The 16,945-nt window shown below is 39.4% G+C and overlaps 1 protein-coding gene and 1 pseudogene across 2 annotated transcripts in view; both read left to right on the top strand.

The window, feature by feature from the left end:
- Positions 1-7,739: 7,739 nt before the first annotated feature.
- Positions 7,740-16,945, top strand: part of CCDC112 (coiled-coil domain containing 112) — a 33,775-nt gene continuing 24,569 nt past the window's right edge. For both annotated transcript variants that reach the window (XM_054488207.1, XM_054488206.1), the window contains exon 1: positions 7,740-8,181. In XM_054488207.1, coding sequence (XP_054344182.1) covers positions 8,065-8,181 — 117 coding nt within the window. In that variant the 5' untranslated portion in view covers positions 7,740-8,064. The remainder of the gene's footprint in view (positions 8,182-16,945) is intronic.
- Positions 8,557-15,627, top strand: LOC129037093 (non-histone chromosomal protein HMG-14-like; annotated as a pseudogene).

Raw genomic sequence — 16,945 nt, 5'->3', positions numbered from 1 at the left:
CTGGTGAATTCTAGAGGGCACTGTAAAATCATCCATTTGTTGGTGTATTTGAAAGATTAATACAAATATTTTGTTATAATTAAGCCTTATTTAAAAATCCAGTCCCCAGGCGTACGAAGACATTTGATTTTGTGTAACTCTCTGGAACAATTCCACCCATTTTTAGCATATTATTCTGCGACCTTAGAATGAATCAAAACTGTCTCACCATCTGTTCAATTTGCAATAGTGATCCTTATGTAAAATATTCGAAAATCACTAGTTGCAACACTGGGCAACAAGTTCATTAATTGGGTTGAACTTGTTTGGTTATAACTGGAAAATAGCCTCTTTTTTCCTCTTACTGATTGCTTTTTAAACTTAATCTGATAGATATCTCTTCCCTCTCTCAGATAATATCTTAGGTGGAGCCCATATATTTTCTGATCACCTTGAGTACTACTCATTTTCAGGCATTGAAACGTCAGCGTTGCCTAAATCGCAACCATCATATCATGTCCAACATAAAGCTTTTCCTTATTCCTGACCCAGAATCAGTAACCAGCAGTGGAGAAGAGAGGTAGAGGCTCTTCTTTCACTCTCCTTGACCTACCCCCTTTCTGCATTCTACACACTGCTACTGAATACTTCAGGATCAAGGAAGGTTTGAGAAGCTAATGAAAAGTCAGGAATTGGTGACAGTAAATGTAGAGTATTTTTTTTTTCCAAAAAGCTGACAATGAAATGGAATAGAAAAAATAGAAGGCTGTGACTTGACTCACATATTGGTCATGAAACAACACTGAGTTATATGGTGCAGATGAGAGCCAGGCCTAAACAAAGTGATTCTAAAATGTTGAAACTACAAGGCTGGGCAAAGGCATACCAGAATAAATGTGAACAAAAAGGAATCACCAAAGAGTGATTTTAAATATAAGATTGAATTCAGGGCAAAAATAATTAAACAGGAAGTATACTTTACAATAATAACAGGTGTAATCGACAATGAAAATATAAGTTATATGTTCTATACCCTAAATAACGCAGCATCAACATTCATTAGAAGGACTACAGGAGATACAAGAAGAAAAAAATAGAAACATAAGTATCAGAAGACTAAGACAGATTAAGAATTCAAAAAATTAAGTGAAGATTGGGAGGGAATACAATGATGTGCAGTAAAACTGACTATAAAATATTTTCAAATAGTATTTTAATAATAAGTAGACTTAGAGGAAAAATACGCTTGCACCCAAGCCTATTTTTATGAACTTTATGAACCAAGAAACAAGAACAATTAAAAAGACAGGTTGGTATGGCAGGCAATGCTAGCAACTAACCCACTCATCCTCATAATAACCCCAATAAAGTATATTTTCAGGATGCTTCATAGCTAGGAGTGCTTGTATGATTCAGTTATAGTCAATGATACCTAAGTGGAGGGCATTGGGTAGGAAGGACTCATAGGAAAGCTTTTTTAAATGTGGCAGGTCCGCTGTCATCCTCCTTTTGCTCTTTGCCTTTGTAGCAACACATTGCAGATGTCCTGCCTCTGAGTTCACCCATCCACACTGACAGCCTCCACCTGTGCCCACGCTGTTTTGCTTCTTGACCTAACAGCTTTCTCTAGAAGCTTGTTTAGCCATTGTATGGGCAGCCTATAAAAGCTGGTGTTTACTGTCCCCACAGCAACGCTCAACCAGTGAGGTTTGGGATTTGGTAGATAGATAACTCAGCTTTCCCACCCCTTAGTAGGGAAACTCTGAGGACAGTCCTATAAGATTCTTCAGAGGTCCCCAGCTGGAATGAGGCCCAGTTGCCCACAGCACTAACCACTAAAACACTCTGTGTTGGCTTTTCTCCCTTTCCTATTTCACTTTCTCAACACTGTCACTTGGCTTCTTGAGATCACCTCCCAAACAACCTACCTCCTGTACCCAAGTCCTTGTCTCATGATCTAATTTCACGAGAACCCAAACTATGACAGCCCTTTTCCTTCTTCCTGTCTAGAATGTAAGTCTGAGAATTGGATAGAAAGAGATAGCATGATATCTATTTTCAGAGAGTAGATACTATAAATGGAAACCCTAAGATAATCATTCTAAAAATAATATCAAAATTAAGAAAAATGATCAAAGTAGCAATAAAGAAAAGCGATTGTCTTTACATATTCAAAGAAAAATAAGCTAGAAGATATAAAGGAAGAGGAAATCCAGCTTACAGTTGCAGTAAATATTGTTAAACTCAAGAATAAACTTAAAATCTTTAATTTTCAAAGATGCAAAAGTGGACTAGAACAAATGTAAACAAATCTAAACATGCTTTGTTCGTGGATAGGACAACGGCACCTCATACACATATTAATTCTTTCCAAGTTAATAAATTTAATGTGATTCCAATGAAAATGTCAAGCTTTTTTCCCCAAAGTAGACTATTGATTCAAAGTTTCCATGGAAAATGAGCAAGCAGGGAAAGCTAAGAAAACTCTGGAAAAGAAGAATGAGAGAAACTCGTCCAATAAGCTATTAAAACATTTCATAAAGTCCTTATAATTTAAAAAGTATCTATTCATTAATACATAAGTAGACAGATGCAATGATAGAAGAGAATAGAAAAATTCAGGAGAAATAGGACAATTATATATGAAAAGTTAAGAGACACCAAAAATTACCACTAAACATATACTTTTAAAGGATAATGTTGAAATAACTGGATAGTCATTTGGGTAAAAGTAAAAACTGGGTCCATATTCCACACTGAATATCAGAATGAAATCCAAATAATCCAGATATCTAAATGTGAAAGGTGAAACCACAGAAGAAAACAGGAATTCACTTCATTATAAACTTGGAGTGAAAAATGCCTTTCTAGAGATGATTACAAATCCAAAAGCATTGAAAAAAATTATAAAAGACTGACAAATTTGACTATATAAAAATAAAAAGAACTTGCTCAAAGCAAAAAAAGGAAAAGTCATAAAACAAATTTAAAACCTGAAAGAAATATTTGCAATTTATACCACAAAATATATCATAATCTCCTAATTAATAAACAGCTCTTAAAAACTGGGAAGAAACATACCAAATACCAGTTGGGAAAAGATGTAAAGAGACAGTTAAAAAAAAAAAAACAGCAAGCAATTGTTCTTAAACTTATGAAAAAGGCTGACCTTCCTCATAATAACATAAAGGCATACAGACATCCCTCAGCAATATTGCAGGAAATATTACACACAAATTTAAGGTTTCCAAGTGCATACAAAAGTTATGTTTATACTATATTGCAGTCTGTTAAGTGTGTAATAACATTACATCTAAAAAAGCAATGTAACTACCTTAATTTTAAAATACTTTATTGTTAAAAATGCTAACAATCATCTGAGCCTTCAGTGAATTATAATATTTTTTGCTGATGGTCTTGCCTCTATGTTGATGGTGGCTGCTGAAGACTGGGGAAGCTGTGGCAATTTCGTAAAATAAGACAATGGAAGTTTGCCACCTCAACTGGTTCTTCCTTTCACAAAAGATTTCTCTGTAGCATTCTATGCTTTTTGATAGCATTTTACTCATAGTAAAACTTCTTTCAAAATTAAAGATGGAAGAATGGTCAATTGGTGGAGTAGTCAGAATACACACAACATTTATTAAGTTCGGCATGCCTCATGGTGCCCCAAAACAATTAAAATAGTAACATCAAACATCATTGGTCACAGATGATCATAATAGGAAACAAGTTTGAAATATCGTGAGCATGTTTTGAGAAATACCATCACATTACCAAAATGTGACACAAAGATGTAGTGAGCAAATGCTGCTGGAAAAATGGCCCAAATAGATTTGCTTGACACAGGATTACCACAAACCTTCAATCTGTAAAAAATGCAGTGCCTGCAAAGCACAATAAAGTGGAGCACAATAAAAACAGGTATGCCCATATTAAAATTACTGAGAGATACAATTTTTCATCTCTTTAGATTTTCAACAATCCAACAACTTAAATACTAAGATCTCAAGTAATAAAGAAGCAAGCACCCTCACACATTGTTAGTGGCAGTGCAATATGGTACAACTCCTATGGAGAGGAATTTAGCAATATCTAACTAGGTTGCATTTGCATTTAACCTTTGACCTAGCTATTCTACTGAAGATAATCACTTTCCCAAATATGGAATACTTATGAATCATTACTTGCAACAACAAAAGTTTAGAAATCACCTAAATATCTATTAGCAGATGACTGGCTGAATAAAATAATAGAGGATTATGCATTTAATTTTTAAAATTTAAGAAAATTTCTGTGAACTGACATGAAGCAAGTTCCAGTATATATTGTTAAGCAAAAATTTCAAGGTGCAGTATATATTGTTAAGCAAAAATTTCAAGAGTATAATACATGTGTTATCAGTTGAATTGTGTTCTCGAAAGAGATATGCTGAAGTCCTAATCCCTGTTACCTATGAATGTGACCTGATTTGGAAATGGGGTCTTTCCAAATGTAATCAAGTTAAAATGGGGTCATACTGCATTAGAATGGGCCCTAAACCAGTGACTGGTATTCTTATAAGAGGAAAGTTTGGACACAGAGACACAGATATGTGTTGTGCAATGATGGAGGTAGAAACTGGAGTAATGCTTCTACAAGCCAAGGAGTCTCAAGATTGCTGGCAATCATCAGAAGCTAGGAGAGGGGCATGGAACAGATTTTCCCATTAAGCCCCCATGAAGAAACCAGACCTGCCAACACCTTGGTTTTGAACTTCTGGCCTCCTACACTATGAGAGAATAAATTTCTGTTGTTATAACCTACCCAGTTTATGGCACTTTGTTATGCAGCCCTAGAACACTAATATAATATGCTAGATGTTTTTGTAAGAAAAAAAATAAAAATAAAAATTTATTTGTCTATTTACCTTTTTTTTTTTTTGCAAATGAAACATAAAAGAACCAGAAATTAACACAATTATTTACCATAGAGGATTAGTTGAAAGGCCATGGAGAGGATATGTTGGGGAGTAAGACTTCTTTAAACATAACTTGTCATAGAGTTTTTACTTTATACATGTTATACATAACTTACTTATTTTTTAAAAAAACTAAATTGAAAGGAAACAAAACAAAAAAGGAAACATTGAAATTGAACACAAATGTAATCAAAAGAACTGAAATATATATCAAATTGATTCCATAGCACATAGAGAAAAGGGTGATTTCAGAAAACTTCTGAACACAGTACTCTAGATATCCAATGCAGGATATACTCTAAAAACAATAGGAAGTGGAAAATGAACTTAGACTTCACTTTATTTTTAGTGGCAGTATTAAAATTGTAAAAGACCACTCAACTCAAATCGTTGGTTGACTTGTTTTTTTCCAAGGCTGCAAGATAATTCTGGACTAATAATTCAGACAGTGCTATAGTAACAGGGCTAATTTGGATAAAAGGTAATACAAAAATTAAAGAAGTTTTACCTTCTCCATACACCCAAGCGACTTACTTCCTCCTACTTCATACAGGAGTGGCGAGGTGGGGCCAACCATCTCCTCCCTCCAAATCTCCCAACTACCTTGTGCTGCAACCCATGTATGCAGGACTCTCTGGCCTCCCCATAGTCCCCACCCACTACATCCCTGTGTCAGAAGAGTCTGTGCTTCTATCAAAGACCAAAGCTCCCACTTATGCTCTGGACTCCATCAGCCTTACTTTCAAGAGGGTCTGACTGCCTCTGTCCTGCAGCATCAAACTTCTGTCTCCACTAGATAATTCCCAGCAGCATGAAAAAGTCCTTCTACTAGTCCCTACCTTGAAACACAACATAACAACAAAGACCCTCTTTGATCACACATCTTCCCCCAGCTACCACTTCATTTCTCTGATCACCTGCACCACAAAATCGATCAAAATCATAGCGAAAAACACCGTTTCTACTCATCACCTCCATTATCTCCTCAATGCAGTCAGCCAGGCTTTGGTCTCCCCACCCCATAAGCCCATGGCCTCCCTGTTGCCAAATACAACCATCATTTCTTTGTTACCCCTTCACTCAGCCTCTAGGCAGTGAACCACAACAGCTGACCATTTTCTCTTCCTCCTCCTTCTTCTTTCTTCTTCTTCTTCTTTCTTCTACTTCTTCTTCTCTTGCTCCTCCTCCTTCTTCTCCTCCTCCTTCTCCTCCTCCTCCTCCTCCTCCTTTTTCTCCTCCTTCTCCTCCTCCTTCTCCCTTCTCCTTCTTCTTTCTTCTCCTCCTTCTTCTTCTCCCTTCTTCTTCTCCGTTGTTCTTCCTTCTTCTTCTCCGTTGTTCTTCCTTCTTCTTCTCCCTTCTTCTTCTTCTCCTTTTTTTTTTTTTTTTTTGAGACAAAGTCTCACTCTGTCACCAGGCTGGAGTGCAGTGACACGATCTTGGCTCACTGCAACCTCCAACTCCCTGGTTCAAGCAATTCTCCTGCCTCAGCCTCCCGAGTAGCTGGGACTACAGGCACGCGCCACCACGCCCGGCTAACTTTTGTATTTTTAGTAGAGTCGGGGTTTCACCATGTTGGCCAAGATGGTCTCGATCTCCTGACCTCATGATCCGCCCACCTCGGCCTCCCAAAGTGTTAGGATTACAGGCATAAGCCACCGCGTCCCGCCTCTTCTGCAAAAACTTCCCTCCACAGACTTCTGGTTTTCCTCCCTTCTCACAGATCTCTCCATATCAGTCCCCTTCTCCTCTTGTCCGTGGTCACCTTCTTGGAGTGGCCTAGGCTTAGTTCTCAGACTTCAATTTATACTCACCCTGGGTGAGCTCATTCAGTCTTGTTTCAAATATTTTCTATAGGAAGGTCAAATTCGTATCTTTAGCTCTCTCTCTCCTGGGCTCCAGAGGCATTTATCCCGCTGCCTGTTTAATACCTGTACCAGGATGGTCTCTGGAGTCAGGCTGTCTAGATAGGTATCCTACTCTCTACTTGTGTGGCCATGTGATCCTTAACTTTATCACTGAAATGGAGATGATGATACTACCTACTTCATGAAGTTATTTGTGAGGATTAAATGCAAAAGTGCATATAAAGCACTTATAACAGCGCTGGCACAAAGGAATTGCTCAATAAATACCTATTTGTTTACTTGTTAAAGGTGAAGGAACCTTACCTATGTGTCTAATTCAACAATGAATTCCCAAGGCCTACAACAGCGCCTGACATATGCTAGGAGCTCCATATTGACTGACTGAATGAATCGATTTCTATAAAGGGGGAAAAGGTAGTACCTACAGAAATCAGCTCAGTTGCCACAGGTTGTCTTGACTGGAAGCGTCATCTGTGGCTTTTTTCCAACTTCCCAGCACTGTATTTTTGGAATCTGTCTTCTCATTGACCAAGTCCTAGGAATGCAACTGTGGCATTCCTGCCTCTAATATCTGGTTCTGTGGAGCAAGCTGGGTTTTTTTCTTTAAAAATCTAAAATACGATTTATTGTTAGAACCCATTGATAACGTTTTTCATTTAGACTCAGTCTCAGCAGCGCTAAGTAGAAACCTAGAAAGCGTATGTATATTAGGTAAAAATATGTATATATTGACTATAACACGAATAAAATTTAAGGACGATGTAAGACAATGAATTTTCTTGATAGGTATGGGACTGGGCTGGCAGAGCCGGTTAAGCGCCCAAAGGGTATATAAACCCGCGACAGGGCAGCGCGCAGCCCCCTCCCGCTCCGCCCCACCCCACCCCACCCCACCCCACCCCACCCCACCCCAGAACCCCAAACCCGCCCCTCCCCGGCATCCCGGCTCGGCCCGGCACCTTGCCCCTCCCTCGCCCCGCCCCTCCCCGCCTGAATCCCGGCCCCCGCCTCGCATTTCGGCCCCGCCCTGCACCCCAGTCCCGCCCCTCCCGCGCCCCCACACCCCTGCACCCCAGCATCTCAGCCCCGCCTTGCATCCCGACCCCGCCCTGCATCCCGACCCCGCCCTACATCTCGGCCCCGCCCTGCATCCCGGCCAAGCCCGCAGCGCAGGGAGCTGTCTGCAGACGCCAGGGTGCGCCTGCCACGAATCCCCAGGCACCGGTGGCCGCCGCGGCCCGAGCAGCTCGGCGGGTAAACATGGCCGCACTGACGACGGTTGTGGTAGCAGCTGCGGCCACCGCGGTAGCCGGGGCTGTGGCAGGGGCGGGCGCGGCCACCGGGACCGGCGTGGGAGCGACGCCAGCGCCTCAACAGGTAAATCCAGTTGAGGTAAACAACAGGTAAAACCGAGAGCTGCTCTGGCGGCAGGCGTGGGGCCGAGGGGCTGCAGGCCCTGGCTGAACAGGTGCCCTCTGCAGCGCCAACGGGAGACGGGAGGCGGGAGGCGCGGCGTTCGCCTCCCCTGCTCCGGGCCTGGCACGCGCCGGGCGTTGCTCTTTGTTGGCTTGTACGTTTAACAGCTTTTGCAGAGCCGCCTCCATGTGGTTTCGGAGTCGAGGAAGACCTGGGTGGGAACCCGGCTCTGCCGCTTCCTAGCCGCGTGATAAGAACATATGCTGTCGGCGACTCACTTTCTTCTCTAAAAATTGGGAATAGTAACATGCATCTCCCGAGCTTTGGACTAACGTTATGTCTGGGGAGCCCCTGGCACAGTGCTTGGTTGCAGGGGGACTCTGTGCTCAGTAATTGGTGGCAGCTCTGTTACTGTACCGGCGCTAGGAACACAAGGAGAAAGACAATATGGGATGGTCGGAGGCAGAGGTGTTTCCAGTGATCGGCTTAGGACCCCTTTCTAGGTGGGGAGGACCAGGTATCTTTGTTCAGATGTTATCAGCTCAGCGACACTTTCCATGATCTCCCTAAACTGATACGCGGCACACCCAGTCCCTGTTTCTGGTTTTATTTTTCCCCATAGCACTTAGTACCATATATTATATTACATATTTTGTTTCTATTGTTTATGTTTCTCCTCACACCCCTCACCCTCCCTCGCACCCCCATGAGAATGTAAGCTCCTTGAGGGCAGAAAGTATTGGAAATTTTATTCTTTATTGTATTCCCAGCACCAAGAACTATGCCTGTTGTGTAGTGCCTGGAACGTAGTATGCACTTAACTGAATAATTTGTGGATCAATATAAACCTGAAGGAAGGCTGTCGTGAGCTGAGGACAGGTTCCATCTTTTTCCTCCTTTAAGGAAATACAGTGTCTTTACTCGTAGACCTTCAGGAAATTCCACCTACGGCAAATTTTCTCACACATCCTCTATAATTCTCTTTATTATTCTAACTCTGGCCCAAGTATCTCAGGAAAAAATATAAAATATATAAAAATACATAATACATAAAGTATTTTTAAGTACTATGCTCAAAAAAATGTGTGACCCCATGTTGTTGGCTTTCTCCATCATTTTTCTAAATTCTTGTAGCAATGTTTTATCTTCTGATCTGCATTTCTTGCGAGTTGCCTAATGTTGTTATTGATGCACACTTTTGTGGTGTTTGCCTTCTCAGGGGTTGGATCAGATCACCTGTGGAGCTCTTTCAGATGTTTTATCAGTCCCCTAGAGGATATGTAGCAATGTTTGGAGACATTTTTGGCTGTCAGAGTGGGGAGCAGGGGAGTGTTGAGAGGCTGCTAGCATCTAATGGATAGAGGCCAGAGAACAGCCACCCATAACAAAAATCATCTGGTCCAAAAGTCAGTAGTGCTGAGATTGAGAACCATGGTGTATACTTTCTTACCACTTTAGTAGGGAAAGCAGAGCCTCATTGTTGAGAATCTACCTCAGCATAGTTAGGTAGAATTCTTCACGTGTGTTTGGGCTTTTTTAAAAAAACAAAACAGAATTACTGCATGCTATATTGTGATAATGTTTAGGAGTTTACATGTTATCCATTTTTGTACTTCCCCCAGCATCCCACACGCACATACCTATACACACAAATTCTACAGCCTAACACCGAACTTGAATATTTGTCATATGATTAAATGAACGAATATTCCTACTGATTTTAACCCTGAAACCAACTAGTATTTTCTTGAGAAGAGATAATTTTCCTGGTGGCAATCTCATGATACTAGAGATGTCTACCAAAATATCTAAAGTTCCTGTCAGCTAGGGCTTCTGTAACAAAATGCTACAGACTTGCTGGCTAAAACAACAAAAGTTTATTTTCTCACAGTTCTAGAAGCTAGAAGTTCAAGATCAAGTTGCCCTTAGGGTTGGTTTCTGGTGAGGCCTCTCTTCCTGGCCTGTAGGCAGCCACCTTCTCACTGTGTCCTCACATAGTCTTTTCTCTGTTACAAGAGGAGACAAAGAGATCTCTGGTGTCTCTTCTTATAGGAACACCAGTTCTATCAAATTAGGTCCCCACCTTAATGACCTCATTTAACATAAAGGCCCCATCTCCAGATAGAGTTATTTGGGGATCAGGCCTTCTACATAGGAATTTTGAGGGAACACAATTCAGTCCATCACAGTTTCTTTAAATTACTTTGGAGTAATTATCTCTGAAGTTTTAAAACTATTTTATACTGTATTTTATTTTACAATATCCTCAGGGCGTGGAATCTCATAAATTCCTCACTCATTATGAAAAGTAACTGTGTTACTTTTCCATGCTTTTTAATATTTGTGTATTATTTGTTCATAACCTCTCTTAGCTATTGCCTTTCAAAACTGAAGACCACAAATCTCTATCCTCCTCTCCAATGTCATTTCCTTCTTGTTACCAGCTGTTCTCTTGATCATTGTAGTTGTTGAATTATGACTTTTTTGAAGTATCTCTAACAGCATCACATTAGTGTGATGCTGGTTTTATACCAGCATAAGGCTCTGTCTTCTGTTTTGTTTCTAAGGACCTTCCCTCTGATGACCTGAATTTTATGTTCCTTGGCTGCCTGAAATAACCCTTCAATAATAACTATTTTCACCCGTGACTATGTAATCTTACATCGTAAAAGGGACTTTGCAGGTGTGATTAAGATAAATTAAATACCTTAATTATCTGAGTGGACCTGGTGTAATCACAAAGGTCCTTATAGGAGAGACGCAGGAAGATCAGAGGCAGAAGTGGGAGATGTGATGATGGAAGGAAGAGAATGGAGTGATGTGAGGAAGGGGCCATTAGCCAAGGAATTAAGGTGGCTCTAGATGCTGGAAAAAAAGGTAAGGGGGTGGATTCTTCCCTGAAGCTTCCAGAATGAATGTAGCCCTACTAACACCTTTGTTTTAATTAACATTATTTTCAGTTGACAAATCATAATTAGATACATTTATGGGGTACAATTGATGTTTTGATATATGTATACAATGTGGAATGATTAAACCTGGCTAATAATTAACATATCTATCACCTCACTTATTTTTTCTGGTAAAACGTTTGAAATTTACTCTGTTATTTTGAGATACACAATACATTATTACTGAGTATGGTTAACCTACTGTGCAGTAGATCTCAAAACATTCCTCCTGTCTATCTGAAACTTTGCACCGTTTGATCAACTCCCTATTTCCTTCCTTGCCCTCCCCACCAGCATCTGGCAACTATTGTTCTACTCTGTTAGATTCCACGTGCAGTCTAAGTCAGATTATACAGGATTTGCATCTCTGTTTCACTTGGCGTAATGTCCTCCAGGATCACACTTTGATTTTAGACTAGACCTCCAGAACTATAAGGCAATAAATTTGTGTTGTTTAAGCCACTGCACTTGTGGTGAGTTTGTTACAGCAGCAATAGGAGACACCAGGAAAGACCTAAGAAACTCTCAGTCCTCATCCTTGTTTGTCTTTGAAACACTGTGCTGGCAGAAAGTAAATACTAAGGTAGGGTTGTAAACTGCCTGCCTGCATGTAGGAGGTATGCTTCAGCATGCATACAGACCCCCTTTCCCAAAGGTAGCAAAGGCTAGGACACATAGTGGTTTAATGCATCTAGGGAAATCTCTGACCAATTATTGGCTGACAACTGAGCTAACCAACCAGAGATTTCACTGCCACACCTGACCAAGACTACAGACTTTACAGAATTAGTTTAAAGTGACCAAACAAACAGCAACAAAACAAACCCTGCTAAGGGGAGAGAATCTCATTTTTGGAGTTGTCCATTATATTATTTTATATATCCAATCTTTAACAAAATTATGAGACATGGCAAGAAAGTATGGTTCACACATGGGGAAAACAGTGAAAAGGAACTGTCTCTGAGGAATACTGGCTATTGGACATACTAGGCAAAGACTTCAAAACAGTTATTTAAATATGTTCAAAGAACTAAAGGAAACCATATCTAAAGAACTAAGAGAAAGTGTGGGAATGAGGTCTCATCAAATAGAAATCTTTAAAGAAATTAAACATTTAAAAAAGAATCAAGTATAAATTCTGGAGTTAAAAAATGCAAGAACTCAAATGAAAACGTCACTAGAGAGACTCAGCACCAGATCTGAGCTGGCAGAAGAAAGTATCAACAAACTTGAAGATAGGTCAATTCACATTATCCAGACTGAAGAACAGAGGGAAGAAAAGAATGAAGAAAAATGAACAGAGTCTGAGATCTGTGAGATACCGTTAAGCATACTACCATGTGCATAATGAGAGTCCCAGAGAGAAAGGAAAGGAGAAAAAAGGAGGAAAACAGATATTTGAAGAATAATAGACTTCCCAAATTTGATGAAAAACATTAACCTACATATGGATGGAGCTCAATGAACTCTAAGTAGAATAAACTCATAGAAATTCATATCTAGACACATCGTAATAAACCTGCCAATAAATATGGACAAAAAGTCTTGAAAGCACCAAGAAAGAAACAGTTCATTACATATAAGGAATTCCTCAATAAGATTAACAGCTGTTTTCACATCAGAAACCATGGACACCAAAAGGCAGGGGGATGACGTAAAATAGAAAAAGACTGCCAGCCAGTTGTTCTTTGTACAGCAAAATTATTCTGTAAGATTGAAGAAGAATTTAAGACATACTGAGGCAAACAAAACCCAAAATAATTTATCATTAGCATAATTGCCCTACATTAAAAGGAGTCCTTCAAGCTAAAATAAAAGGACACTAGACAGTAACTTGAATCCACATGAAGAATAGTGTGAATAGAGTACTGCAAATATATAGGTAAATATGAAAGTCAGCATAAGTGTATTTTTGTTTGTAACAAATGTTTTTCAGAAAATAGAGGAGGAAGGAACATTTTTAATGAACATTTCTGATTCTGTAAGGCCATTATTACCCTGATACCAAAATCAAACAAAAACATCACAAGAAAGAAAAATACAGAATAGTATCTGTTATAAATACAGATGTAAAAATACTCAACAAAATACTATCAAACATATCTAAAAACATGAAAAAGATTATACACCATGATCAATTGCAGTTTATTCCAGACGTGCAATGTTGGTTTAATATATGAAAATCAATTAATATAATACTACATATTAATAGAATAAAGGGCAAAACTGCATAATCATCCCAAAAGAAGCAGAAAAGCAATTGACAAAATCCAACACCCTTTCATGAAGATAGGTCAATTCAGATTATCCAGTCAATAAACCGTCAGTAGAAGAGAACTTTCTCAGCCTGATAGAGGCATCATTAAGTAACGTATTACTTAATGATCAAATATGGAAAGCCGTCTCCATATGATCAGGAACAAGGCAAAATTGTCCACTCTTACCACTTTACTCACTGAAAGTTCTAACTAGGGCAGTTAGGCAAGAAGAGCAAATAAAAAGCATTCATATTGGAAAGGAAGAAGTAACATGATACTTATTCACAGATGACCTAATATATATTAAAAATTCTAAGGAATTCACACACACACACAAAAAAAACTTACTAGAAAACTAATAAACAAGTACAGCAAGGTTGCAGAATACAGGATCAATATACAAAAGTCAGTTGTATTTCTATACACTAGCAATGGAGAATTCAAAAATGAAATTAAGAAAAAATACCATTGATAATAGTATCACAAAGATTAAAATACATAGGGATGAATTTAACAAAAGAAGCATAAAACTTATGGTCTAAAACCTATAAAAATTATTCAAAAAATTAAAGGAGACTTATATAAATGAATACTTAATGTTTATGATTTTGAAGACTTCATTTTGTTAAGATGGCCATAATCCCTAAATTGATTTACAGATTCAGTGCAATCTCTGTAAAGATCTTAGCTGCCTTTTTAAAATTATTTTGCAGAAATGTACAAGCCGATCTTAAAATTAATATGGAAAATGCAAGGCATCCAAAATAGCCAAAACAGTCTTGAAAAAGAAGAATAAAGTTGAAGGACTTACACTTGTTAAATTCAGAATTTAACTTCAAAGCCACAGTAATCAAACTGTGGTACTGGCATAGGGATAGACAATAGACATATAGATCAATGAGAGTCAAGACATAAACCTACAGATTTATGGGCAGATGATTTTCAAAAGGGTGCCAAGACAATTCAATAAGAAAAGAATAGTCTTTTCAACAAATGTTTGGACAATTGAATAACCACCTACAGAAGCTGAACTACCTCACACCATATTTGAAAAATATCTAATCTGATCAAAGATCTAAATGTAGGTCTAAAAAACTTAGAATAAAACACAGGCATGAGTCTTCATGACCTTTGGTCAGTCAGTAGTTTCCCCTGTGTGACACCTAAAGCACAAGCAGCCAAAGACTAAATAGATACGTTGGATTCCATCAAAATTAAAAAACTTTTGTGCTTTAGGCCACGTGCAGTGGCTCATGCCTGTAATCCCAGCACTTTGGGAGGCCCAGGCAGGAAGATCACTTGAGGTCAGGAGTTTGAGACCAGCTGGCCAACATTGCAAAACCCTGTCCCTACTAAAAATACAAAAATTAGCCATGCTTGATGGTGTGTGCCTGTGGTCCCAGCTACTCAGGAGGCTGAAGCAGGAGGATCACTTGAACCGGGGAGGTGGAGGCAGAGGTTGCAGTGAGCCAGGATTAAGCCACTGCAAAAGAACATTATTAAGAAAGTTAAGAGATAAGTCAGAGTATGGGAGAAAATACTTGCAAATTATATGTTGATAAGGGTCTTACATCTAAAATATATGTTGAACAAAGTTACAAGAAATTTAGTTCAATTGTGATCGAATTGGCTTTTATTTGCGATTCATGAATTGGGGCAGCATCCCATTCTATAAAATAGAGTAAGAATTTCCACAGGGCATGACAGAACAGTGGGTTCTGTAAAGTAGGAACAAAAAACCCAGAAACAGTAGAAAAAAGTGGGGATCTCAGCCGCTGGGGTGGCAGGAGGAGTGGCAACAGCCAGGTAGCCCAGCTCCACAGAGGCTGACACACCAGGGCTTGCAAGCACTGAGCACCAGGCAGGCGCCTTTCCTGCTGCCAAGAAGCCCAAGCGGAAGGGTCAGCTCAGCAGAAGGGGAAGTGAAGGAAGAGCCCAAGAGGAGATTCTTGCAATTGTCATCTAAACCTGCTCCTACAAAAGCAGAAATTAAGCCAAAAAAGGCAGTCATGAAAGGATAAACCCTCAGACACAAAGTGCAAACCGAAGGGAAAAGGGGAACAAAAGGAAAACTGGCCAAAGTGGCTAACCAAGAAACTAAAGAAGACTTACCTGCAGAAAACAAAGAAACTAAAACCAAAGGGAGTCCTGCCTTTGATGAAGGCTGAGGGAAAGAAGCCAAGTCTGTCTCGCAATAAAATGAATTTGGTTAAAAAAAAAAAAAAAAAAAAAGGAAGCCAGTCTGATTAATGTCGTCTACTGTGTCTTAGTAGTCCCCGTCTCCCTCCTTGTACAATCCAGAGGAATATTTTTATCAACTATCTTGTAAATGCAAGTTTTTTAGTCACTCAGGGAACATTTTTAAGAAGGAGGGAATCCCACCTCATCCTGTTTTTTAAGTGTAAATGCTTTAAGAGGTGAAATCATTCGCTGGTTGTTTATTTTTTGGTATAACCAGAAAATAGTGTGGAATATTCAATTATGGGAGGCTTTGACTGTCTTGGGTGTCAGCATAGCATTTCATAGATAGGGGGTTAGTTCTTATATCTTCTAATACTAAGCATACTAAATGGCGATATGGAGTCACGGTCCTGCATTTAATGTCTTGAACATTTTAAATTACTTCCATTCCCATGTCATTTTTTAGTAGAATTGTTTCCTTATAAAAACCACTCTTTGATCATGGCTTTCCCTGTCAGAATTGTGTGCACTCTGTGACATCTTTGGTTATGGTAGTCCTATATTTTCCTAATAACATTGTTAGTGTGTTGTGAAAGACTGAAAATTAGAGTTTGTAGTGTATATGGTATTAAATTGTGAGTTGCTGGGATGTATTTAACAGCTTATCAACATGTGAAGATACTGGTACTTGATCACCTCTTAAGGAAAATTTCCCTCCAAATTTAAGCTGGAAAGTCACTGGAGTAACTTTCAAAATTACATGGTGGCTGGGTACGGTGGGTAACGCCTGTAATCCCAGCACTTTGGGAGGCCAAGGTGGGCGGATCACCTGAGGTCAGGAGTTCGAGACCAGCCCGGCCAGCATGGCAAAACTCTGTCTCTACTAAAAATAGAAAAATTAGCTGGGCGTGGTGGTGGGCGCTTGTAATCCCAGCTACTCGGGAGGCTGAGGCAGGAGAATTGCTTGAACTCGGGAGGCAGAGGTTGCAGTGAGCCAAGATGGTACCAATGTACTCCAGCCTAGATGACAAGAGCAAAACTCTATCTCGGGGGGAAAAAAAAATGGCATTTTAGATTTTTGGTACCTATGTTAAAAATTGTGTGCAAATTGAAATGTGTGTGTACTGATTTTCAACACAACGAATAAAATCTCAATTATGAAAGAATATTTTGAAGCAAAAAGAAAAATAAAAGAAAAAAGCAGATTGGAGTTGAGCACAGTAGCATACGCCTGTGGTCTCAGCTACTCAGGAGGCTGAGACAAGAGGATCATTTGAGCCCAGGAATCCAACCTGGGCAACATAAGAAGACCCTCAACACTTTAATTTAAAAAAA

Source organism: Pongo pygmaeus, chromosome 4 (genome assembly GCF_028885625.2).
Source record: "Pongo pygmaeus isolate AG05252 chromosome 4, NHGRI_mPonPyg2-v2.0_pri, whole genome shotgun sequence".
NCBI classification, from domain to species: Eukaryota; Metazoa; Chordata; class Mammalia; order Primates; family Hominidae; genus Pongo; species Pongo pygmaeus.
This window is presented reverse-complemented; position numbering and strand designations above follow the sequence as displayed.